Source organism: Colobus angolensis, unplaced genomic scaffold (assembly GCF_000951035.1).
Source record: "Colobus angolensis palliatus isolate OR3802 unplaced genomic scaffold, Cang.pa_1.0 Scaffold126, whole genome shotgun sequence".
In the NCBI taxonomy this organism is placed as follows: Eukaryota; Metazoa; Chordata; class Mammalia; order Primates; family Cercopithecidae; genus Colobus; species Colobus angolensis.
Window position 1 is genome coordinate 7,667,948 of NW_012113808.1, and position 18,722 is coordinate 7,686,669.

At 40.3% G+C, this 18,722-nt stretch overlaps 1 protein-coding gene across 5 annotated transcripts in view; it reads left to right on the forward strand.

Annotated features, from left to right (window-relative positions):
* The window catches only part of POU2F1 (POU class 2 homeobox 1), a 208,015-nt gene extending 191,172 nt beyond the window's left edge, over positions 1-16,843 (forward strand). For 4 of the 5 annotated variants that reach the window (XM_011933384.1, XM_011933387.1, XM_011933386.1 and 1 more), the window contains 3 exons: positions 1,382-1,727; positions 2,441-2,529; positions 4,934-16,843. In XM_011933384.1, the coding sequence (XP_011788774.1) occupies positions 1,382-1,727; positions 2,441-2,529; positions 4,934-5,244 (746 nt within the window). In that variant the 3' untranslated portion in view covers positions 5,245-16,843. The remainder of the gene's footprint in view (positions 1-1,381; positions 1,728-2,440; positions 2,530-4,933) is intronic. The other variant, XM_011933382.1, reaches the window with a different exon arrangement.
* Positions 16,844-18,722: the final 1,879 nt, after the last annotated feature.

The window sequence follows — 18,722 nt, forward strand, 5'->3', positions numbered from 1 at the left end:
AGTGTAATCTCAGCTCAATGCTACCTCCACCTCCTGGGCTCAAACAGTTCTCCTGCCTCAGCCTCCCAAGTAGCTGAGATTGTAGGCTCCCACCACCAGGCCTGGCTAATTTTTGTATTTTTAATAGAGACAGGATTTCACCACATTCGCCAGGCTGGTTTCAAACTCCTGACCTCAAATGATCCACTCACCTCGGCCTCCCAAAGTGCTGGGATCACAGGCGTGAGCCACCACACCCGGCCTTGTCTTACCATTTTCAGTGGGGCTACTAGAGATGTTTAAATTACATATGTCTTGTATTTCTGTTAGACAACGCTGATCTCAAACATTAAATAATCCTAGCGAATGTGTTTTAGTGTTTAGTAATGATATATTTAATGTTAGTCATTTATATCCAAATGTTCATTCTCCTTAAACCAAAAGCATAGTCAGGCACTTTTTAGAAAAAAGTGCCTAACAAATAATTTCTTTCTTAAGACAGAGTCTTGCACTGTCACCAGGCTGGAGTGCAGTGACATGATCTCAGCTCACTGCAACCTCTGCCTCCCAGGTTCAAGCAATTCTCCTGCCTCAGCCTCCTGAGTAGCTGGGACTACAGGTGCCCGCCACCACACCCAGCTAATTTTTGTATTTTTAGTAGAGATGGGGTTTCACCATGTTGGCCAGGATGGTCTCGATCTCTGGACCTCGTGATCTGCCCACCTAAGCCTCCCAAAGTGCTGGCATTACACGTGTGAGCCACCATGCCCAGCCTACAAATAATAATTTCTTAGATCTTAATTTTTATGCTAGCTTTTATGAGATTGATAGTATCATTGTGTGTTGTTTTTTTTTTTTTAACCACAGTGGACTTTTTGAGAGCTAATTTTTATTACAGAATAGTTGTTTGAATGTAGAGAAGGCATGTAGTCATTTTTATACTATGCTGTTGTTGATACTGAATTCTTAGAAAAGTATATAACTTTCTGTTTTTCTTCTCCTTGTTTTGATTTTTCTGAGGAGACCATTAAGGAGATTTCTGAATGAAAAGAGCTTTACAGAAGTTTTTCTTCTTTTGCTTTCTTTTTCTTCCCCAGAGCAGTTGTATTCCATAATTAGAGCTTGTATGATCCTTTTGTTTCTTGAATAGGAAATAGGCAATGGAAAACTTCTCTGTTTCTTCCATGGCTCATATCTCTTAAAGTAGGGTTCCTAGCTGTGATTCTAAAATGTTTGGTTTTGTAGTTAATTTCCATAGAAGCACTAAACTAGGTCATTAAAGAACAAATTTACAAAGTGGTAGGTTAATTATTCCATTGATTATAGAGTTTAGCTGAGTAAAGCCACCATTCTTCCAAAACCATTTACAAAAGGTCATCTTCTAATCTGTTTCTCTTTTCAGGCACTTCAGACACCACCTCCAACAACACAGCAACCGTGATTTCCACAGCACCTCCAGCTTCCTCAGCAGTCACGTCCCCCTCTCTGAGTCCCTCCCCTTCTGCCTCAGCCTCCACCTCCGAGGCATCCAGTGCCAGTGAGACCAGCACAACACAGACCACCTCCACTCCTTTGTCCTCCCCTCTTGGGACCAGCCAGGTGATGGTGACAGCGTCAGGTTTGCAAACAGCAGCAGCTGCTGCCCTTCAAGGAGCTGCACAGTTGCCAGCAAATGCCAGTCTTGCTGCCATGGCAGCTGCTGCAGGACTAAACCCAAGCCTGATGGCACCCTCACAGTTTGCGGCTGGGTAAGGCGCTTTCTCATCTCGTTGACATCTGAGGTGGAGGTCATCCCTGGAATTACTCATAGGGAAGACTTTGCATCACTGACTTAACTGGGGAAAAAAATGTCTTTAAAGCAGTAATCTCTTTGAAGTGGGCTGTTTTGTGATCATACAAGGACCTTGATTATAGTTTAAGTTTCTTAACACCCTGGGAAGGGCAGTAGTCATACCTTTGTTTCCAGATGAAGACCCAAAATATCAGGTCACTAATTACCTTAGTGACGGGGCCAGGAAGAAAGCCCAGAATTCTTAACTCTTATTTTCCCCATTAAACTCTCTCAACTGCCTACTTCCTAATTCTCAAGCATAGATGAGAGATGTAATGGGAGTCTCAATTTTATACTGTTATTGTCACACATAAGAATTATCTTGTAAATATATCTTTTTCTGTAGAATGTTTCTTTCATTTTGGAAAAAAAGAGAAATAAGTCATTCAAAGAAGGGTCAAAATGACTGTAAAAGTTTTACATTTTGTGCTGATCATAACCTTGTTTGTACAAGTAAGCATCCAGGAAAGCAGTAACTGAGAAACACAAACCATAGAAGAGTAAAGAAAAGTAAATATTTCCACCTGTTGCCCCAGCTGGATTTTCCTTTTGTAAGTTCCTTTTGGTGTGTTGTCAAAATGAGACCTGCGTCTCCACGGTAATAAAGTGACTCCTCTTTTGGACTTGCAGAGGTGCCTTACTCAGTCTGAATCCAGGGACCCTGAGCGGTGCTCTCAGCCCAGCTCTAATGAGCAACAGTACACTGGCAACTATTCAAGGTCAGTAGAAGCCTTTTTCTCTCTTTGGTGGTGTGCACACATGTACACGTGTGTGTGTGTGTGTGTGTGCTTGAGAGAGAGAGAGACACAGAGAGAGATGGAGGAAGTCTGCTTTGCTAGAGGTAAAAGTGATGGGAAAGATAGTCAAATGCTGACTAACGTGTTCTTGAGAATAAGAAAATGTCCTCATTAAAAAGCTTTGTAAGAAAAGTATAGGTGTTAGTATGTGAGTAAAAGCAGGAAATATACTTAGTTTGGTATATGGTAAGAAACCAGAACTTTTATGCTGATATTGATCTTATGTGAATAGACTTGAAACCAGATTTTTTTCCCCTGATAAGTTTATCCCAAGTATTAATCCAAAACCCATCTCAAGGCAAACTTGACCAAGTAAGACTCTCCAGTCCCCATCCCCACTCCTGAGAAAGCTGTGCATAGGAAAGTCCTATGATGAATGAACATTGGAACACATCAGGTGGACCTCAGGAGTGCTTTTAATTCTCATTAGGTTCTGCTCTTTTTATATCACCATTAGTGTAGAACATATATTCTCTTGGATTATAATGTCTCTTTTCCAAGTTCAGCTGTGTTCCTTTTACCTTTTAGCGTGTTACCCAGGGCAATATTCATTCCATATAGTGAAGGGTTCCACTTGTTTAGTACCTAAGCTTTCTGTCTAAAAATGTTTACTGTTATGTGATTCAGGGAGACAATCTGAGAGACATCACTAATGAATTAGAATTTTTTTTCTTAAAATTAAAATAGTTTTGATGAGAGACTGAGGCAGGGGGATCACTTGAGGCCATGAGTTCAAGACTGCAGTGTGCTATGATCATGCCTGTGAATAACCATTGCACCCCAGCTTGGGCAACACAGTGAGACCCTGTTTCTTAAAAAAAAAAAAAAACGTGGTTTGTGCGTAAATGAGAGTTCTCAGGGCCAAAAATAGCTATTCGCCAGCCTAAATTAAGATTAATATTTCACAGGTGATGTCTCTGACAGTGTACTAGACAATGTTAATTACAGACAAAACCACACCATGGCCTAGATTACCTTACATTATATTGACTTTCTGACTGACTAAATCATACCTGAATTGGTTAGCTCTAAAGCTTTTGTTATATAGTAATTTTTTTTTTTTTTTGCAATAGAATTTGTAATAAATCACTTTTTCTTCTGCTTTATTGAATGTTTCTGTGCTGTGGGGATCCTACAAAGGCAAAATGTCTTCCCCAGGGCATGATTGATACTCTGAAAAGATCTGGAACTGGTCTATGACCCTAAGTTTGGAATCTCAGAAAAACTTCAAGCTGCACTAAGTCTCACTGTTCTGTACCGTTTGTATGAACAAGGCCAAAGTCAGAGGCATTCCCTTCAGCTATATTTTATGTAAGAAATCAACCAAATGTGTAATGCCGTTAGAAAATCCCTCAAATCTACATGTAGGAGTGAGGTTATATGGGTAGGGAGATTTAGGAATGTTGCCAGACAACAGGTTGAGATATTAAATGAGAGTCTCAATTATTTTAAATAAAATGTTGATGATGTCTTCTTTGGGGGAAGCAATAGCATCATAGAAAATTTCTCACCCATTAAAGCACATCCTAGCCTTAGATCACCCACATGTGGCCACCTACATCATGATGTCTGATTTCCTGCTATATTAGATTCATCATTCTCCTTTGCACAAGTCATAGAAATCAAATGTTTAGCCTCAGGAAGTGAGAAATTAATTATACCTTTTACTTTATTTGGTGATACATAATTTATTTTAGAACTAAAGCCTTTTTCAAGATGGTTTTCATCTTGTGTATCGTAATATAAAGCAGTGGTCCCCAACCGTTTTGGCACCAGGGACGGGTTTTGTGGAAGACAATTTTTCCACAGCCACAGTGCGGTGGGGTGGTTTCTGGATGGCACCGTTTCCACCTCCGATTTTGCTCTATGAGAATGCCACCACTGATCTAACAGGAGGCAGGCCCACCACTCACCTCCTATTGTTAATGTTTTAATCACTTTAGCTAGTTTGTCTTTTGAACAGAGGTAGTTTAAAATCAGCAGTCTTCATTAAAGACAAAATTATTGGATTTATCAAATATGTCTAGGTAAATGAAATAAACTGGTGATTTCAAGACAGAAACGTGACTGTAATTCATTAGACAGTTATTAACTGTCTTCTGCCCCTGCTCGTGCCCATTAAATTAGACATTTCAGTCTTTCAGGCTCTTCAAAATTATAAATAAACTACAATTGGTATCAGTATAGCACTGCGTTTGACGAAAAAGGGCTACACTTTTTCCTAGTGAGTTGTAGGAAAATGATAGACTTTTGGTGTGTTATTTGGCTTCTCCAGGATGATGTTAATGTTCTCATTCCTGCCTGTTTTGGGGGTTTTTGTCTGTAGCTCTTGCTTCTGGTGGCTCTCTTCCAATAACATCACTTGATGCAACTGGGAACCTGGTATTTGCCAATGCGGGAGGAGCCCCCAACATCGTGACTGCCCCTCTGTTCCTGAACCCTCAGAACCTCTCTCTGCTCACCAGCAACCCTGTTAGCTTGGTCTCTGCCGCCGCAGCCTCTGCAGGGAACTCTGCACCTGTAGCCAGCCTTCATGCCACCTCCACCTCCGCTGAATCCATCCAGAACTCTCTCTTCACAGTGGCCTCTGCCAGTGGGGCTGCATCCACCACCACCACCGCCTCCAAGGCACAGTGAGCTGGGCGGAGCTGGGCTGCCAGAAGCCTTTTTCACTCTGCAGTGTGATTGGACTGCCAGCCAGGTTAATAAACTGAAAAATGTGATTGGCTTCCTCTCGCCGTGTTGTGAGGGCAAAGGAGAGAAGGGAGAAAAAAAAAAACCACACACACACACACACACACACACACACACACACACACACCAGAAAAAGAAAGAAAGGATGGAGACGGGACATTTGCCTAATTTTGTAATAAAACACTGTCTTTTCAGGATTGCTTCATGGATTGGAGAACTTTCTAACCAAAAATTAAAAAAAAAAAAAGAAACAAAAAATCAAAAACAAACAAAAATAAGTGAAAGGACTACTTATCATTTCCAGCAGTCATGATGACAAGTTAAGGTGGGTTACCAATTCCAATATAGGAAGGGGATTTCTTGTTTGTCTAAATTTCTTTTTTTCTTAAAAAAAAAAAATCATTTTTATGGGTCTGTTGTACAGGCCATTAAGTCATAACAAGGTGTTTATAATCGTATCAATTGTGTTGGGGGTTCCTTTCTTAACTGGTACAATTTAGGCAGGCCTGTATTACTGTATCTCTATTATTATTGTATATATATATATATATATATATATATATATATATATATATATATATATAGTTTGGACATGTTTATTATCTCTTGCTCCTGGATCCTATTTCAGTGAGCTCCCACACTGTGGGGAGGGAGGGTTTTGGGGTAAGGGGAGACTTCTGTTCTTAACTGCGGGGAATGTTCTTGCTGGTTTCCTTATCCTTGATGACTCTTACAGAGGTGCTAGAAAATTATTTTCTTTTGCCACTTATGCAAGAGGCTTGGTGCAGAAGCTGAAGGCAGTGTGTGCAAACACTCCCATTCCACACACGCCCCTTCCCCTCCCCATATCAGGTGGTGCCTTTGGAGCACTTTTGTGTAGGAAGGAATTCCTGCTGAACTGTAGCTCTCACTCACCCCCAAATCATTGAATGACCCTGAGGCCCAGATCCTGTGGTGCAACAGTGCTGCTTTCTGCTACTTTCAATGGGAACAGCTGTACATGTTGCAGGGCAGGATTTGGTTCCGAAGAGCAAAGACTACTGCAGACACCTGACTTGGTGGTTCTCCTGATTTCTTATCTCCTGAAAAATGCTCCTACTGTTGGTGTGTTTGTTTGTTTGTTCCATTTTGTGGAAGTTTTTCATCCAAACTTTAACTTGGCAAAGAAAAAAAAACTGACTTACTGAAATTGGGAAACTTTTCCCTTCTTTTATTTTCTAAAGGAATTCTACTAGACTATTTTCCATTGATAATATATACAAAAGAGATGTGATGAGAAGAGTGTAAGGTTACCACCTTTTCCTCTAGAGAGCCACAGACTTCCTTTCCACTGGATGGCTTATAAATTCCTCTAACCCTGAGATTCTTCTTGGTTCTCTGACTAAAGGAAGCACTTATTAGCCGGGCTGGGATCTGTAGAACCTTTGAAGGACTTTGAGCAGGAACTTTGCACACACCTTAAGTGTCTCCTTGGTTTGTTCGTGATGCTCCTGCTAGGTAGGTCTAAATGGCAATACACATCTCTTTACTCAATGTAGAAAGTAATTAGCTCCTGTAATTATTTTCAGGGTGTTTCTAGACTATATATATGAGCCCATTGAAAAGGAAGAGCTTGTGAAAGTGGATGAAGAGGAATAAGGATAACTTGGAGATTAAATTCCCCTTTTGTCAATGTACTGTTATTATGCCGTCTTTACCAAAAAATTTTCCAAAAGACTGGATCACTGCAGTGCAGCTCATCTAAGTTCCCCTTCTTATTGGAGTTAAAGGTTCCCATTTGGTGGCTGTGGGTGCTTGCTTAAATCTCTGGTGGTCCCAAGACTGCACTTTTTCTCCCTTTCGAGCTGGGGATGTAGAGAGAACTTACAGGTGATTTTTATTCTGATTGCTTTTGTTTGTGTCCACAAGGGAGCTTGGATTCTGTGTACTTGTCTCTCTTTACCATTGTCCAGAAAGGCGGTAAATACAGACACATTGTGTACTTTTGTGTGTGATTCAAGTGGGAGACAGTCTGTTAAAAGGTCAGAAACATTTTAGTCCCCTTTTAAATTTTTGTTTTAGTTTTTTTCTATCTTGTTTTATTTCACAAATATTTAATTACCACCCCTAAATTTCCTCCTCTTACCCTTCACCTTCCCTAAAATCCTTCCAAAATCAGTGAACTGCAAGCAGGGAAACTAACAAATGTCCATTCACCCTTTTTGTGTGGTGTGTTTTTTTATGTTTTGTTTTGTTTTTTAACTAAGCTTGAACCAAAGTCAATTTTTAGCAAGCTGCTGTACTAATGGACTAGTTGATAACGTGCAGTTCAGACACATCGAGGAGATAGATGCTACTGACAATTTCTTTTTCATTTGTCTTTATTAATTTTATATAAAAGTTGCTGCTTGTTTTTAATCTTTTATGTTGGTAAATTGTAATATCCTCTGGGCAGACATTAACTTGATGTTTAACTAGTTTATTAGGTTGGTGTGTAAATAGAATGACAATGTCAATTACTAATTTCTCTCCTCTCCATTCACTTTTTCTCTGTTGTAGTTAAATGTAATCTTCTATCCTGACTTGACATCTCTACCTTTAGTCTGTGCAAATGATTTTAGGGCTATCAGTAATGCTCTAGCTGCCCATAGTAATGAGTCCCTCCCTTGGGAGTGGTGAAACTTAGACGGAAGGATTCAGGGAGGGAAATGCTGATACCCACTATACTGGATTAGAAGTTACAGCATTAATTTCTCAAAATTGCTACCAAAGGAAGTGTGGAGTCCCAAGGGACTCAAGCTCAGTGAGGTAAGACAAAGGGCAAGGAAAGACTGTTTGGGTGTTTTTTCTTTTCTCCCACGTATGGTTTAGAAAATGATCCCTTTCCCAAATAAAACTCACCAACAGACTTTAATATTAGAAAAGATACTAAGCTTTAAATGTCAATACAATGGTCTTTTATTCCCTGCCCTGTCTATATTTTCTACTCAATTTGGGATAAGGGGATTCTGCCTTTTTTATGTGAAGCACTTGATGAGGGTAGACCAGCATAGAAAATCTGTTTAAAAGAAGAAATAATCTTCAGGCAAAGATAAATCTTTAGATAAAAATAAAATTTTTTCTCTTTTGTTACTTATTTAAAAATAAGTTGTGAAATGAAAGGTACATTTACATATGTACTCACGAAACACTAATACGCTTTTTGGTGGTTGTTTAATTTAAATCAACTCCCTATCCATCATCCCTAGATACTTTACTTATATTGCTTCATGAACACCTTAGTCATTTTTTACTTTACATGTATATCTTTTTATCATCTCAAGAAATGCATTTTGAATTGAATGAACTATCTTCTGAGCTAAGGTACTCAAACTTAACTTTTAGCCACCTTATATGGGAGAGCCTGGAAACTAAAGGGGGCCAGGGACCATTTGACCAAAAAGAGGTGTTTGGTGGAGTTTCTGCATTTCAAAGAAGAAAGGCCAGATAGGTCATCACAATTCATTGTATTATCCTTTTTTTCCCCCTTAATAGTTATGCAAATTTTATTTTATATTTCTGAATTTGGTTAGCACATACTAAGCCAAAGACTATTCTAAATGCATTTATAGTGAATCCTATATATGCCCATGGTAATGGGTCCTCCCTAAGGAGTGGTGAATGTAATTGTGTGAATCCTGCTTATCACAAGTGGTGCAATTTGGTCATAAACTTTATTTATACCTTGTATACATCTGAATAACAGAACAGAAAGACCTAAAAAAGGGCTTCTCACAGGAACAATATTACTATGTTGTTCTAAGAAAAAATAAGTTGAGTGCTGTATTTAAGTGTTTCTGAAGTTCTATAGGCAGCATTTTAGAATTAAGAAAAACATTGTGTATATCCATTAACTGATATAATTCACATGTCCTTTTATTTGTTATCAGAAAGATCAGTACTATCCCAATTTATTCAACTTGTTACCCAAGAAACGGAACCAAAGGAATCCAACTTTCATTTTGTGCAGAATCATACCTATTTATACTTAATGCTAGCACTGTAAGAAATAAATCTTTTTTGTTTAAAAAAGGGAAGATAAGATTAAAGATTCTTAGTGAGATCATCTTGCCAATTTGTTATACATCTCTCATTCATTGTTGGGGGAAAAAAGCACAACTATACCTCTTTAATGTTATTTTCTTCCATTATCCCTCATTTATTTGGGAAGATAAGGGAAACCTTGTCTGTATTATCCAGAAGCACAGATATTTGCTTGACACAATATTTAAATTCAGCCCAATCTTTAACATGAAAACATTTTCTTTTTAACTTGCTGGAAAAATCCGGTACATTGGCAAATATAGGGAATTCATGTCAATTTTGTTTTGGGTGGGGGAGGTCTTTGTTGCCTAGGCTGGAGTGCAATGGCACAATCTTGGCTCACTGCAACCTCTGCCTCCTGGGTTCAAGCGATTCTCCTGCCTCAGCCTCCCAGGTAGCTGGGATTACAGGCGCCCACCACCACACCTGGCTAATTTTTGTATTTTTAGTAGAGACAGGGTTTCACCATGTTGGCCAGGCTGGTTTTGAACTCCTGACCTCAGGTGATGCGCCCACCTCGGCCTCCCAAAGTGCTGGGATAACAGGTGTGAGCCACCGCGCCCATCCTCATGTCAATTTTTAAAGTGATAAATCCTGATATTATACATTGCAATTAGTGTAGAATAAACGCTTGGCTTATAGAACTCTCTGTTCTTAGTCTAAAGCTGTTCCCAAACCAGGTCATCCTCACGAAACATTCTTGACCAAGAAAAAAGATAAGGTCATTGAGACAGGAAGACAGAGGAAAAGCCTCTTGCTTTTGTTTCTTCCCAAGAAAGGAGAAGCCCTGCCAGGGAGAAGTCAGTAGTACCACTGACTCCCCCATCACTGAGTGTAGGGTGTGGTAGCAAGGAGGAGGCAGGGAATTCACCCTGACAGGTGGCTCTGGCCTGGCTCTTGGGGGCTCTTCCAAAGAGCAGTCTGCAGTTTGAGGAAGGGCGCCAGCAATTCATTGGGAGAGCTTGGCCAAATATTTTCTCATTAATCAGCATCTAAACTTGATGAGCTTAAAGTTTGTTTGTTAGAGTTGAAAACATTAAAAGATGATTAATACTAATGGGAGAAAAATACTAAGGATGCAAAATTTAAAATTTTCCAAAGTAGACAAGAATTGATGGGTTAATTTGCTCATAACTGATATGAGTTTGCTTTTATATGTATGTGGAAAGCATTTAATGTGTGATGCTGTTCATAGTCCTGGCTATTTGATGTCATTTGCAGTTTTACAACATTTTGAGGTTGACAAAATGGTAAATCTTTCTCAGCGTTTACAAACTTCACTTTCGAGAAGTGAAGGGAAAACCTTCCTTGCTATTTCTGTAAGAAGAATAACTAAGATCAGCTATTACATAGGTTTGCATGAATGGTGTACACAATACAAATGTAAACTTGGATAGGAATAGGATAAATAAATTGCCTTCATCATAAAGGCCAGTCATCCATTTCTTAATCCAAAGAGATTAAATATAAATAGGACACCCCTGAGATTTCCAGTAAAGTATTTGAAAGGATTCCACTGGGAGGGCAGGGAATATTTTTCTCAGAGTCGTCTAGTTTATACCCGGTTTTCTATATGGTTTGTGAACTGTAGCTTTAAAAAAAAAAAAAAAAAATATTTTTTTTGTAGTTTTCTTCTAACCTTATTCATTAAGTTGTTCCTTGTTTTGGCCCTTCTACTCTTGGCCTTAGCTAAAAGCAGTAAATGTGAGTGAATTTTATGTTGATTATGTCATCTGGATCTCCTTTCCTTCCCTTCTTTTTCTCGTTGAATGGTGGTACCTTAATTTGGGTAACAGCTAGCTTCTGGCACCTTCATAAAATACCTCAGAATAGCTTAGCATTGTTGCAAAACTGGTTTTAAACTAAAAACCAAACAAATAAAAGAAAAAACTTTATAAATAGTGGAAATAATTCTAGCTGTAGCATTTAGTCGAACTAATGTTTATTATGATCGATAAACATGATTGATGCTGTATGTATTTGGGATCCTGTTTATAGGTTACAATTTATAGGGTTAGGGAGGATTGGGTGGGGGAAGAGGAGAAGTCGATTATGTTAGAAGGAAAACGTTGCTCGTGTGTGTGTGTGTGTGTGTGTGTGTTTTCTTATATCTGTCTTGCCAAAGGAAACTTGATTTTCCCTGTGATTGGCTTTGGCCTCTCTGTGGTCTGATCTGCAGCGGTGTGTGGTGGCATGCAGATAACATATGGGGTGTCCAGTAGGTTCAGGGACCCTGAGGGTGCATTTACATCCCTTCCTATGGTTGCCCATGCCCCCCAGACCCTGCCAACCTCTCTTAATGATTCATACCTCTGTACATAGCAAAAGCATAGGCAAAGGATGAATGTGTGAATGCCTGGATGCGCAGTTGAGAAATAGAGGCAGAAACAGACATGCACCAATTAATTTGGAGACAAGAGGTGAGTGATTGATGTGTCTTAAATCTAGGAAAGTTAAAGTGAAACAGGTTCTTCGTGTTGCCCTCTTGTCAAGTTACTGAATGTTGTGCTAATAACACAACATTTTAAAACCTTACTTTTCTCATACCAAGGCTAGTTCTGTCTAGACCAAAAACACAAACAGGATAAAAAGCAAACCAAGAAGTTGAAAGCTAACCTGCCCACCTCACCCCTGTGATATAAAGTGTGACCCTTAAGGATTGGTTGGTGGGATTGAGGAGAGAATTATTCTTGGTGGGAACATGAATGAGAAATGATGCTGGCTTAGAAAAAATTACAAGGCCTTTCTGCCCGTACTCTGGGACAGACTTTCTTGGCTCCCTGAGTTTCAATATAGACTGTATCTCCAGAAAGGCTATTTTTTTAAATAAATGATCTCACAGAACTTAAGTGGGATTTGGTTTAGATACCAAAGACACTGCTAATGTCATTGCTTATCCTTAAGTTTTCAAAGCAGGCAGAGGGAATAGGAGCAAAAAGCCAAAATTTGGAAAAGCTTTACTTTATCTCTTTCCTTCCCTTTTCCCCTTTCCCAGTCCCCTGCTTTTTGAAGGAAGTCTCCTTGGTTGTCCTGGCTTTGGAAAAGAGATTTATTTTGTTTTGCTCTGCTGGCTCTGTAAAGATGGATCGTTGCTCAGTGTAGCAGTGATGTTCTTGGAATTGCTGAGAAATTTGGGGAGGGCAAACGATAGGGGTAGAATTTTTTCATCATTTCCCTTTATCTAATACTTTTAAATAGAACCAGTACAGCCTATATGAGTTCATGAGTTCAGACAATATTTAAATGTGGTATCTCCACCTGTCTCCTGTAAAAGATAAGAATTTTCAAGAACAGGATTATGTGAAAAACCAAAAGATCTTCCCTTACTCTCCTGTAAATGTTTTGTTCCAAAATGTTTTTCTATACGGGCTCTAGGGAGTCAAGTAGTTCATTGTTTCGGTGTACTATTGGTAGGACACAGAAAGGGAGAGAGGGTAAAGAAATATATCGCTGTCTGAATATCGCATCAAAAATGATCAGGTTGCAGAACTTCATGAAAGCTTTGCTAATTATCTTACTGTTCTGACATTATGTAAAGGTGGTATTAATATTGTATGACTTTTCAAAGTGCTAGATAGGTTTATAAGTAGGTAATAGGGATGTTGAAGATTAGAGCACTTGAAACAGAAGTTCTGGGAAAATAAGGTGTGTGTAATGGAACACCGCTTTGAGCACAGAAACAAAGGTCCCTTGGGCCTGGGAGAGAAGATGTGATTTATGATTGTTTCTGTGTCCCTGTATCTGCCCACCCTGCACAGGGCTCCACCACGCAGGGCCACCTTCTGGTTTAAACCCAGGACACTGTCAAAAAGTTAAGACCCCAAAACTAATTTACTGTAAAAACAACATTGAGGACTGCTGCAAAGTTTTCCCATTTTCTTTGTGTACTTCGTTCATCTTTGTATAAGTTAGCCACAGCCTCCTCACAAGAGCAGCTTAAGGCGTCTTTCATAAATTGACTGTGGCATTGAGTTCTCAAACATTATATCCCAAAGTCTGCAGGCAGACAGCTGGATACAGCGCTGTGTATAAAATGAGACGTCCACACACTAGAGTTTCTTCAGATTGGGATCTCTTTCAAATGAAAAAGGGCAGAGCCAAGTAGAGAAAATACTTGGTGCTCCCACCCAGCCTTAATGAGTCTCATGGTCTAAAAGCATAGGAAGAAATGAAATGCACTTTCAGAAGCTAAAATGACAGTGTCTGCTACAAAAGACTGTAGTTGTAGGCAGTCGGGGATGCCATGTCCTTGGTTCCATTCCTGCGTGAGTCTGCAGAAGGCACACGCTTTGTAAGAGCAAAATGGACTAGTGCCAGCCTGAGTAAGTTTAACACTGCAAACAGTTGGAGAACATGGAACAGGTTGGTGCAGGGAGCCTCAGATTTTGCAATCATATTATAACATTGGTTTTTGACAACATAGTGTATCTTCCCTAAGGTCAGGTCGGGGAAAGAAAGACTTCCAGCTTCTTACCTCTGCATGCATGGGCACGTGTGCATTGCTCAGTCCGCAAGAGGTCTCACTCCACAGGAAACGCTCTCCTCCCACATTAGTCTGTACTTCCATCCCCTCATCTGTGGTAGTAGTGAAGGCTAGGTGAGTAAGCGTGGGCTGTTCTACCCACCAGAAGTCCAGGAGCTGTTGTATACCTCATTTCTAACTCGTGACCGAGTGACTTGCTGTAACTTTCTCGAAACCCTACAGAGTTGCCAAGTCTGCCCTCCCTCCTCTCAGTCATGTTAAACTCTGGCCTATAGCATCATGGGACCTGTAGCCTAGGGTGGGACCCCCTAAAGCCTCTGAATGTTGCTGCTTAAAAGCTACTGCAAACTGAGGGCAAATTGCAATCTTCTATTCCTTTTTGTTGCAAGGGGTCTTCACAGGTCTCTTAACATCTACTTTCCCTGCCACCCTGCCTTTAGGGGCTGGCCAGCCATCCACACCCCTAACTCACCCTGTGTTTCTGACAGCTGGCCACACATCAACTTCTGTACTTGCCTTTTCCTTGGTGGGGTAGAGGCCAACCCCTTCTCCTCTGAGGCCTCAGGGTTCTGTTTCTCTTCAGGACTTTGGGTAGAAGGGAAGACACCAAAGGCTCCTTTAAGCTGACTGCTGCATACACATTTCACTTTTTTTCCTTTGACATGACCAAAAATATCCAAATATTTAAGTTTATTATTATTATTAATATTATTATTATTTGACAATCTTATATCCAATGGGCTCTCTAGAAGCTGCATCCCCAGCCCTTTCACCTTTTCTTTGAATGTAGTTCCCAACCTTCAATTCCCACCCCTAATGCTGACAAAAAGCTTAGCCAGGTCATGATACTGCTGCTATAAGCCAGGGGAGGGTGGTTTCTTTGTTTTGTTTTGTTTTGTTTTGTTCTTTAAATTTCCAGCCAAAACCAAAGATTTCTTAATGATTGTATAAACTCAAAACAAACAAAAGAACCAAAGAAAAGGGAAGTCTTCAGCATCAGTCCAGTCTGTGGTGTCCTGGCACTTAGAAGAGTGAGGCCAGGGCAGGTGGGGCGGGAGGACCCTCTGACCGGATCAGAAAGGGCAGGCAAGCTGTTTTCCACCTTCCAGGGTCCAGCACAGGTACATGCCCGTAGCTTTGGCCCTCACAAACTTGTGAGCATGCCCTGAAACAAATTGGCATTTCAGATTTTCCAAAACAAAAGTCAAAAAACCCCATCACCACCATCAGCCACCCTACACCAACCAGGGTCACTATGGAAACTTAGCACAGGGCCTAGGGAGGGTGGGAGCTGCTGCTGGACTGGCCCGAGGACTCCACAGAGTGGGGGACGTTGAAGACACTGGCGCACGATTGGCTGCTCTGCTGGGTGCTTTAACCTCTGGGGCTGGGCGAATGCACGCCAAGGTGCCCTTCTGAGCCTTTTTTCTCTTTTCCTGTACTGGAACTGCTTGGAAGTGGCTGTCCTGTTTGTGAGAAAACATGCAGAAAGATTATCAAGCTTTTCATTTCTCTTTATTGTAGTTTTGTTTCCTTTTTGCAGCACCACTGTGCAACTATGCATTGTACTTCACAACCTTTTGTGCTAGGTAGATGCCTGTGACTTTTTAACTTGGGGGGTGGGGGGATTGCAAATGAAGGAACTTTTTACATGGATCTTTTTAATCTCAGTTGATTGGGGGAGGGGGGTACTTGGTTCTTGGGTCATACAAGCTCTATCCCAAAGCAAAATCCAAATGTTAATAATATTAGCCTGATGCAGATACCAAAGATAATTTCTTTCCTGCAGAACCTTAGACTCGTGTATTAAGTACGATTACCCAGCACTTGCATTAGTCTAACCTCAGTAATTCCAAAGCTTAGATGTATATTTTGGTATATTTCTGGGATATTAAAAAAAAAAAATGTCGTTTAACTTCTTGTTTGTTTCAGTGTAATGCTCTTAAAGTCATAGCATGAAAATAATTGAACTGTCCTATTCTTAGTAGTTTGAAATAATAGTATTTTTGTATGTTTTGGGTGTGTCTATGTATGTATTAACATAACAGTTTTCACTGCCTAGGTGTTCATCATAAAAAAGAAAATGAAAAAAGTTTGAGTGTACATAATATTCAATAATAATCTCCCACCTGGTGTCAATTTAGATTGCATATTCCTCATTGCTGTTCCCAACTGGGATTTTGTTTTCTTTTAAAGAGACAGTGATCGTGTTTTTCTAAAGATGTTTTCTTTCTCTCTTTCAATATCTTAACTCACTTTTTCTTTTCTTCTTTTTTTGTCTTAATTATTAATTCAGGGGTGTTTGTCCACTGTTGTCAAGGGAGGGGCACAAGGGGAATTGGCCCCTTGGCCTCCTAGAACTTTTTGTTTTATGTACTTTAAAATGTGAGTTTGAGTTCTTCTTTGTGGAAACTTAAGATGTGGTGTAAATGCTTCTTTCCAAAATTGTCCAGCAGCTTTAATGAGGCAGTGACAATTCTGAGGTGGTTTATTAGAGTCCTTCTACATTTCTCTTAGATAACTCTGCACTCTGGGTGGCTATTGTGTAGCCTTACTGCCCAAGAGCGGCTGCTGGCCAAATATTTCCCCTCTGATAGGAATATTTTCTAAGAATCAGCTGATAACTTGCGTGCTGGACCTTGTTATCTGTGCCCCTGGGAGACACACGTTTTCTTGGTTTTGAAAACCTGAAACACAGGCAACTTTACATTTTGGGGAATTAGCTGATGCCTCCTGAGGCCTGAGGAGGTGGTGGGGAATATGAGCGGTGCTGTCTCTCTCAAAGTGCCCTTTAGATGATTCCCCCTCCTAGGGCTGCCTGCAGGGGCTGTAGGCTTGGGAGAGATTGTGTAGGTGACAGTGAATCAGAATGAAATGGTAGATTTTGTGTAGATGCATTTGTCTGCTGTAATTTTTTATATATATATTAAACTTACTGTAACTGTACAGTTCATTTCTGTTGTAAAACATCATTAAACCATTTTCCAAGTGTTTTCACATTGTTGGAGTTTCTTTGAAGTTGCTGTGTTGGTATTCTGGATGCTTCACATACACATTCTCAGACTCTGCATAATTCAGCTTCCAAATTATTTTTTCCGAGTGCTCTCAGGAACCCCAGAATCACCATAAGCACTGTGGTTCCTGCCCCGCTCCACCCTTCCTCCTGCACTCCAGGGGGAGCTATGGCCACTGCATTTCTCCCTGCCAGACCCTCAGTGTGGTTTCGTGGGACCCTGAGTAGCAGTAGTCTCCTTCAGGCCCAAGTACTTTGTGTGATCAAACATGCGGGCCCGTGATTCATCTTGCAAGGGAGCTAAGCTCCATCTCACTGTGTATTTGACTGCAGAACTGGGACCGAACTCAACTTTTTCCAAATTTATTGTTTAAACTGCACTGCCCCTCTAGCATTTCTTGCCAAATCCTGAACATTCATTGGGCGGGTGGCGGCGGCAGGAGGGGGGTCCTCCGAAGGAAGGTAACCCTGAACTTGGCATCTGGTCCTCCTCCTGTTGGAGGTTGTACAACTTAGCTTCTTCAGACTTATAAATACTACTTACCATTTAGTGTCTTACTACAATTCATTTCATGAAAAGGAAAGTTTGAATTTTAAAATGAATTCCCCACAGAGAGAAGGCTTCAGCTTACTGAAGAACCTGAGAAAGTTGTCTATCACGTGCTGGCCATCTGACGGGCATTCTTGAATTAGATGATGTGGAGAGCTGTTGTCGCAAGATGTGCTCGCTCTCCTGGAAAGGGATCAGAATGGGAAGACAAATGATGGGTCCTTTTCTCCCTGCTCCTTTATCATAGAATTTCTATTTTTCCATTCCATTCCTTAGATATATGGCTTACATTTCAGTTTGTAGAGTTATTTTCTTAAAATAATGTCCAGTTTTTAACAGAAATCCTGTTTTTGAGATAGTGTCATGCTCACTAACAAAGACTTAGCAAGCACAACTCTTGTCATCTCCTAAGGCATGAGGATAAACCACTGATGAGATTCTGTTACCCTGTCGTTCTTTTTGAAGAAGTGGTTAAATTCTAACCCATTTCCAGGTTTGTATACAAAGCTGAATTATCTATGGCAGGATGTGAATAATATCTGCCCTTACTCTTTCCTTTTTGGAGGGACTTGTATCTCTCCAAAGACCCAGGTTGAAGTTAACAGGAAATCCAGTGTTAGGACTCAGTCATGAGTTCACAAAAGTAGTTGTTGATCAACAACTGAAATGTCCACCACCAAGCAACCAAAACACATCACAAGTTATTCATGGACAGATTGAGGCCTGTGGCTTAACAGCTGGCCAAATGACAAGGCTTTAAATCACCCGGGAAGTTTTCCTCTTAGCCTAAATTGGTCATCTGCCCTTTTTTGTCTGCCAAGCCAGGCTTTGCAGCTTTTGAGTATTTGTCTGTTTATAGGAACCTTGTAAACTAGTAACCTTGGATCTTATTCCAAGAATGACCTCGAATTAAACCCTAGGAAGAAAAGCGATCAGAAATATTCATATCTTATTTCTGAGTTTAGTGACATTTGAATAAATGTCTGAAAAATACTGAAAGCTTCCATCTTTATATATATGTGTTTCCGCAATACAAGGAAAATTCCGTATTTCGTTGATTCTAAGCACATCTTCACATTTTAACCCATGAAACAGATCTACATCTTACGATGGATGTTTAGGAATTTTCCCCTTGAAATAAATTGATACATCAATAACCAACAGTGTTTTCGGATGGAGGGAGTGCAGTTGTGCTGTGGAGAAGGCATTGCAGACCTCAGGAAAGGCAGGAACCCTGGCAGTTCCAGGGCTAGCCACTCTCCCATCGGATTCAGGGCTTTGCTCTCTCAGAAACTGGTTTCTCAGCCCTGCTT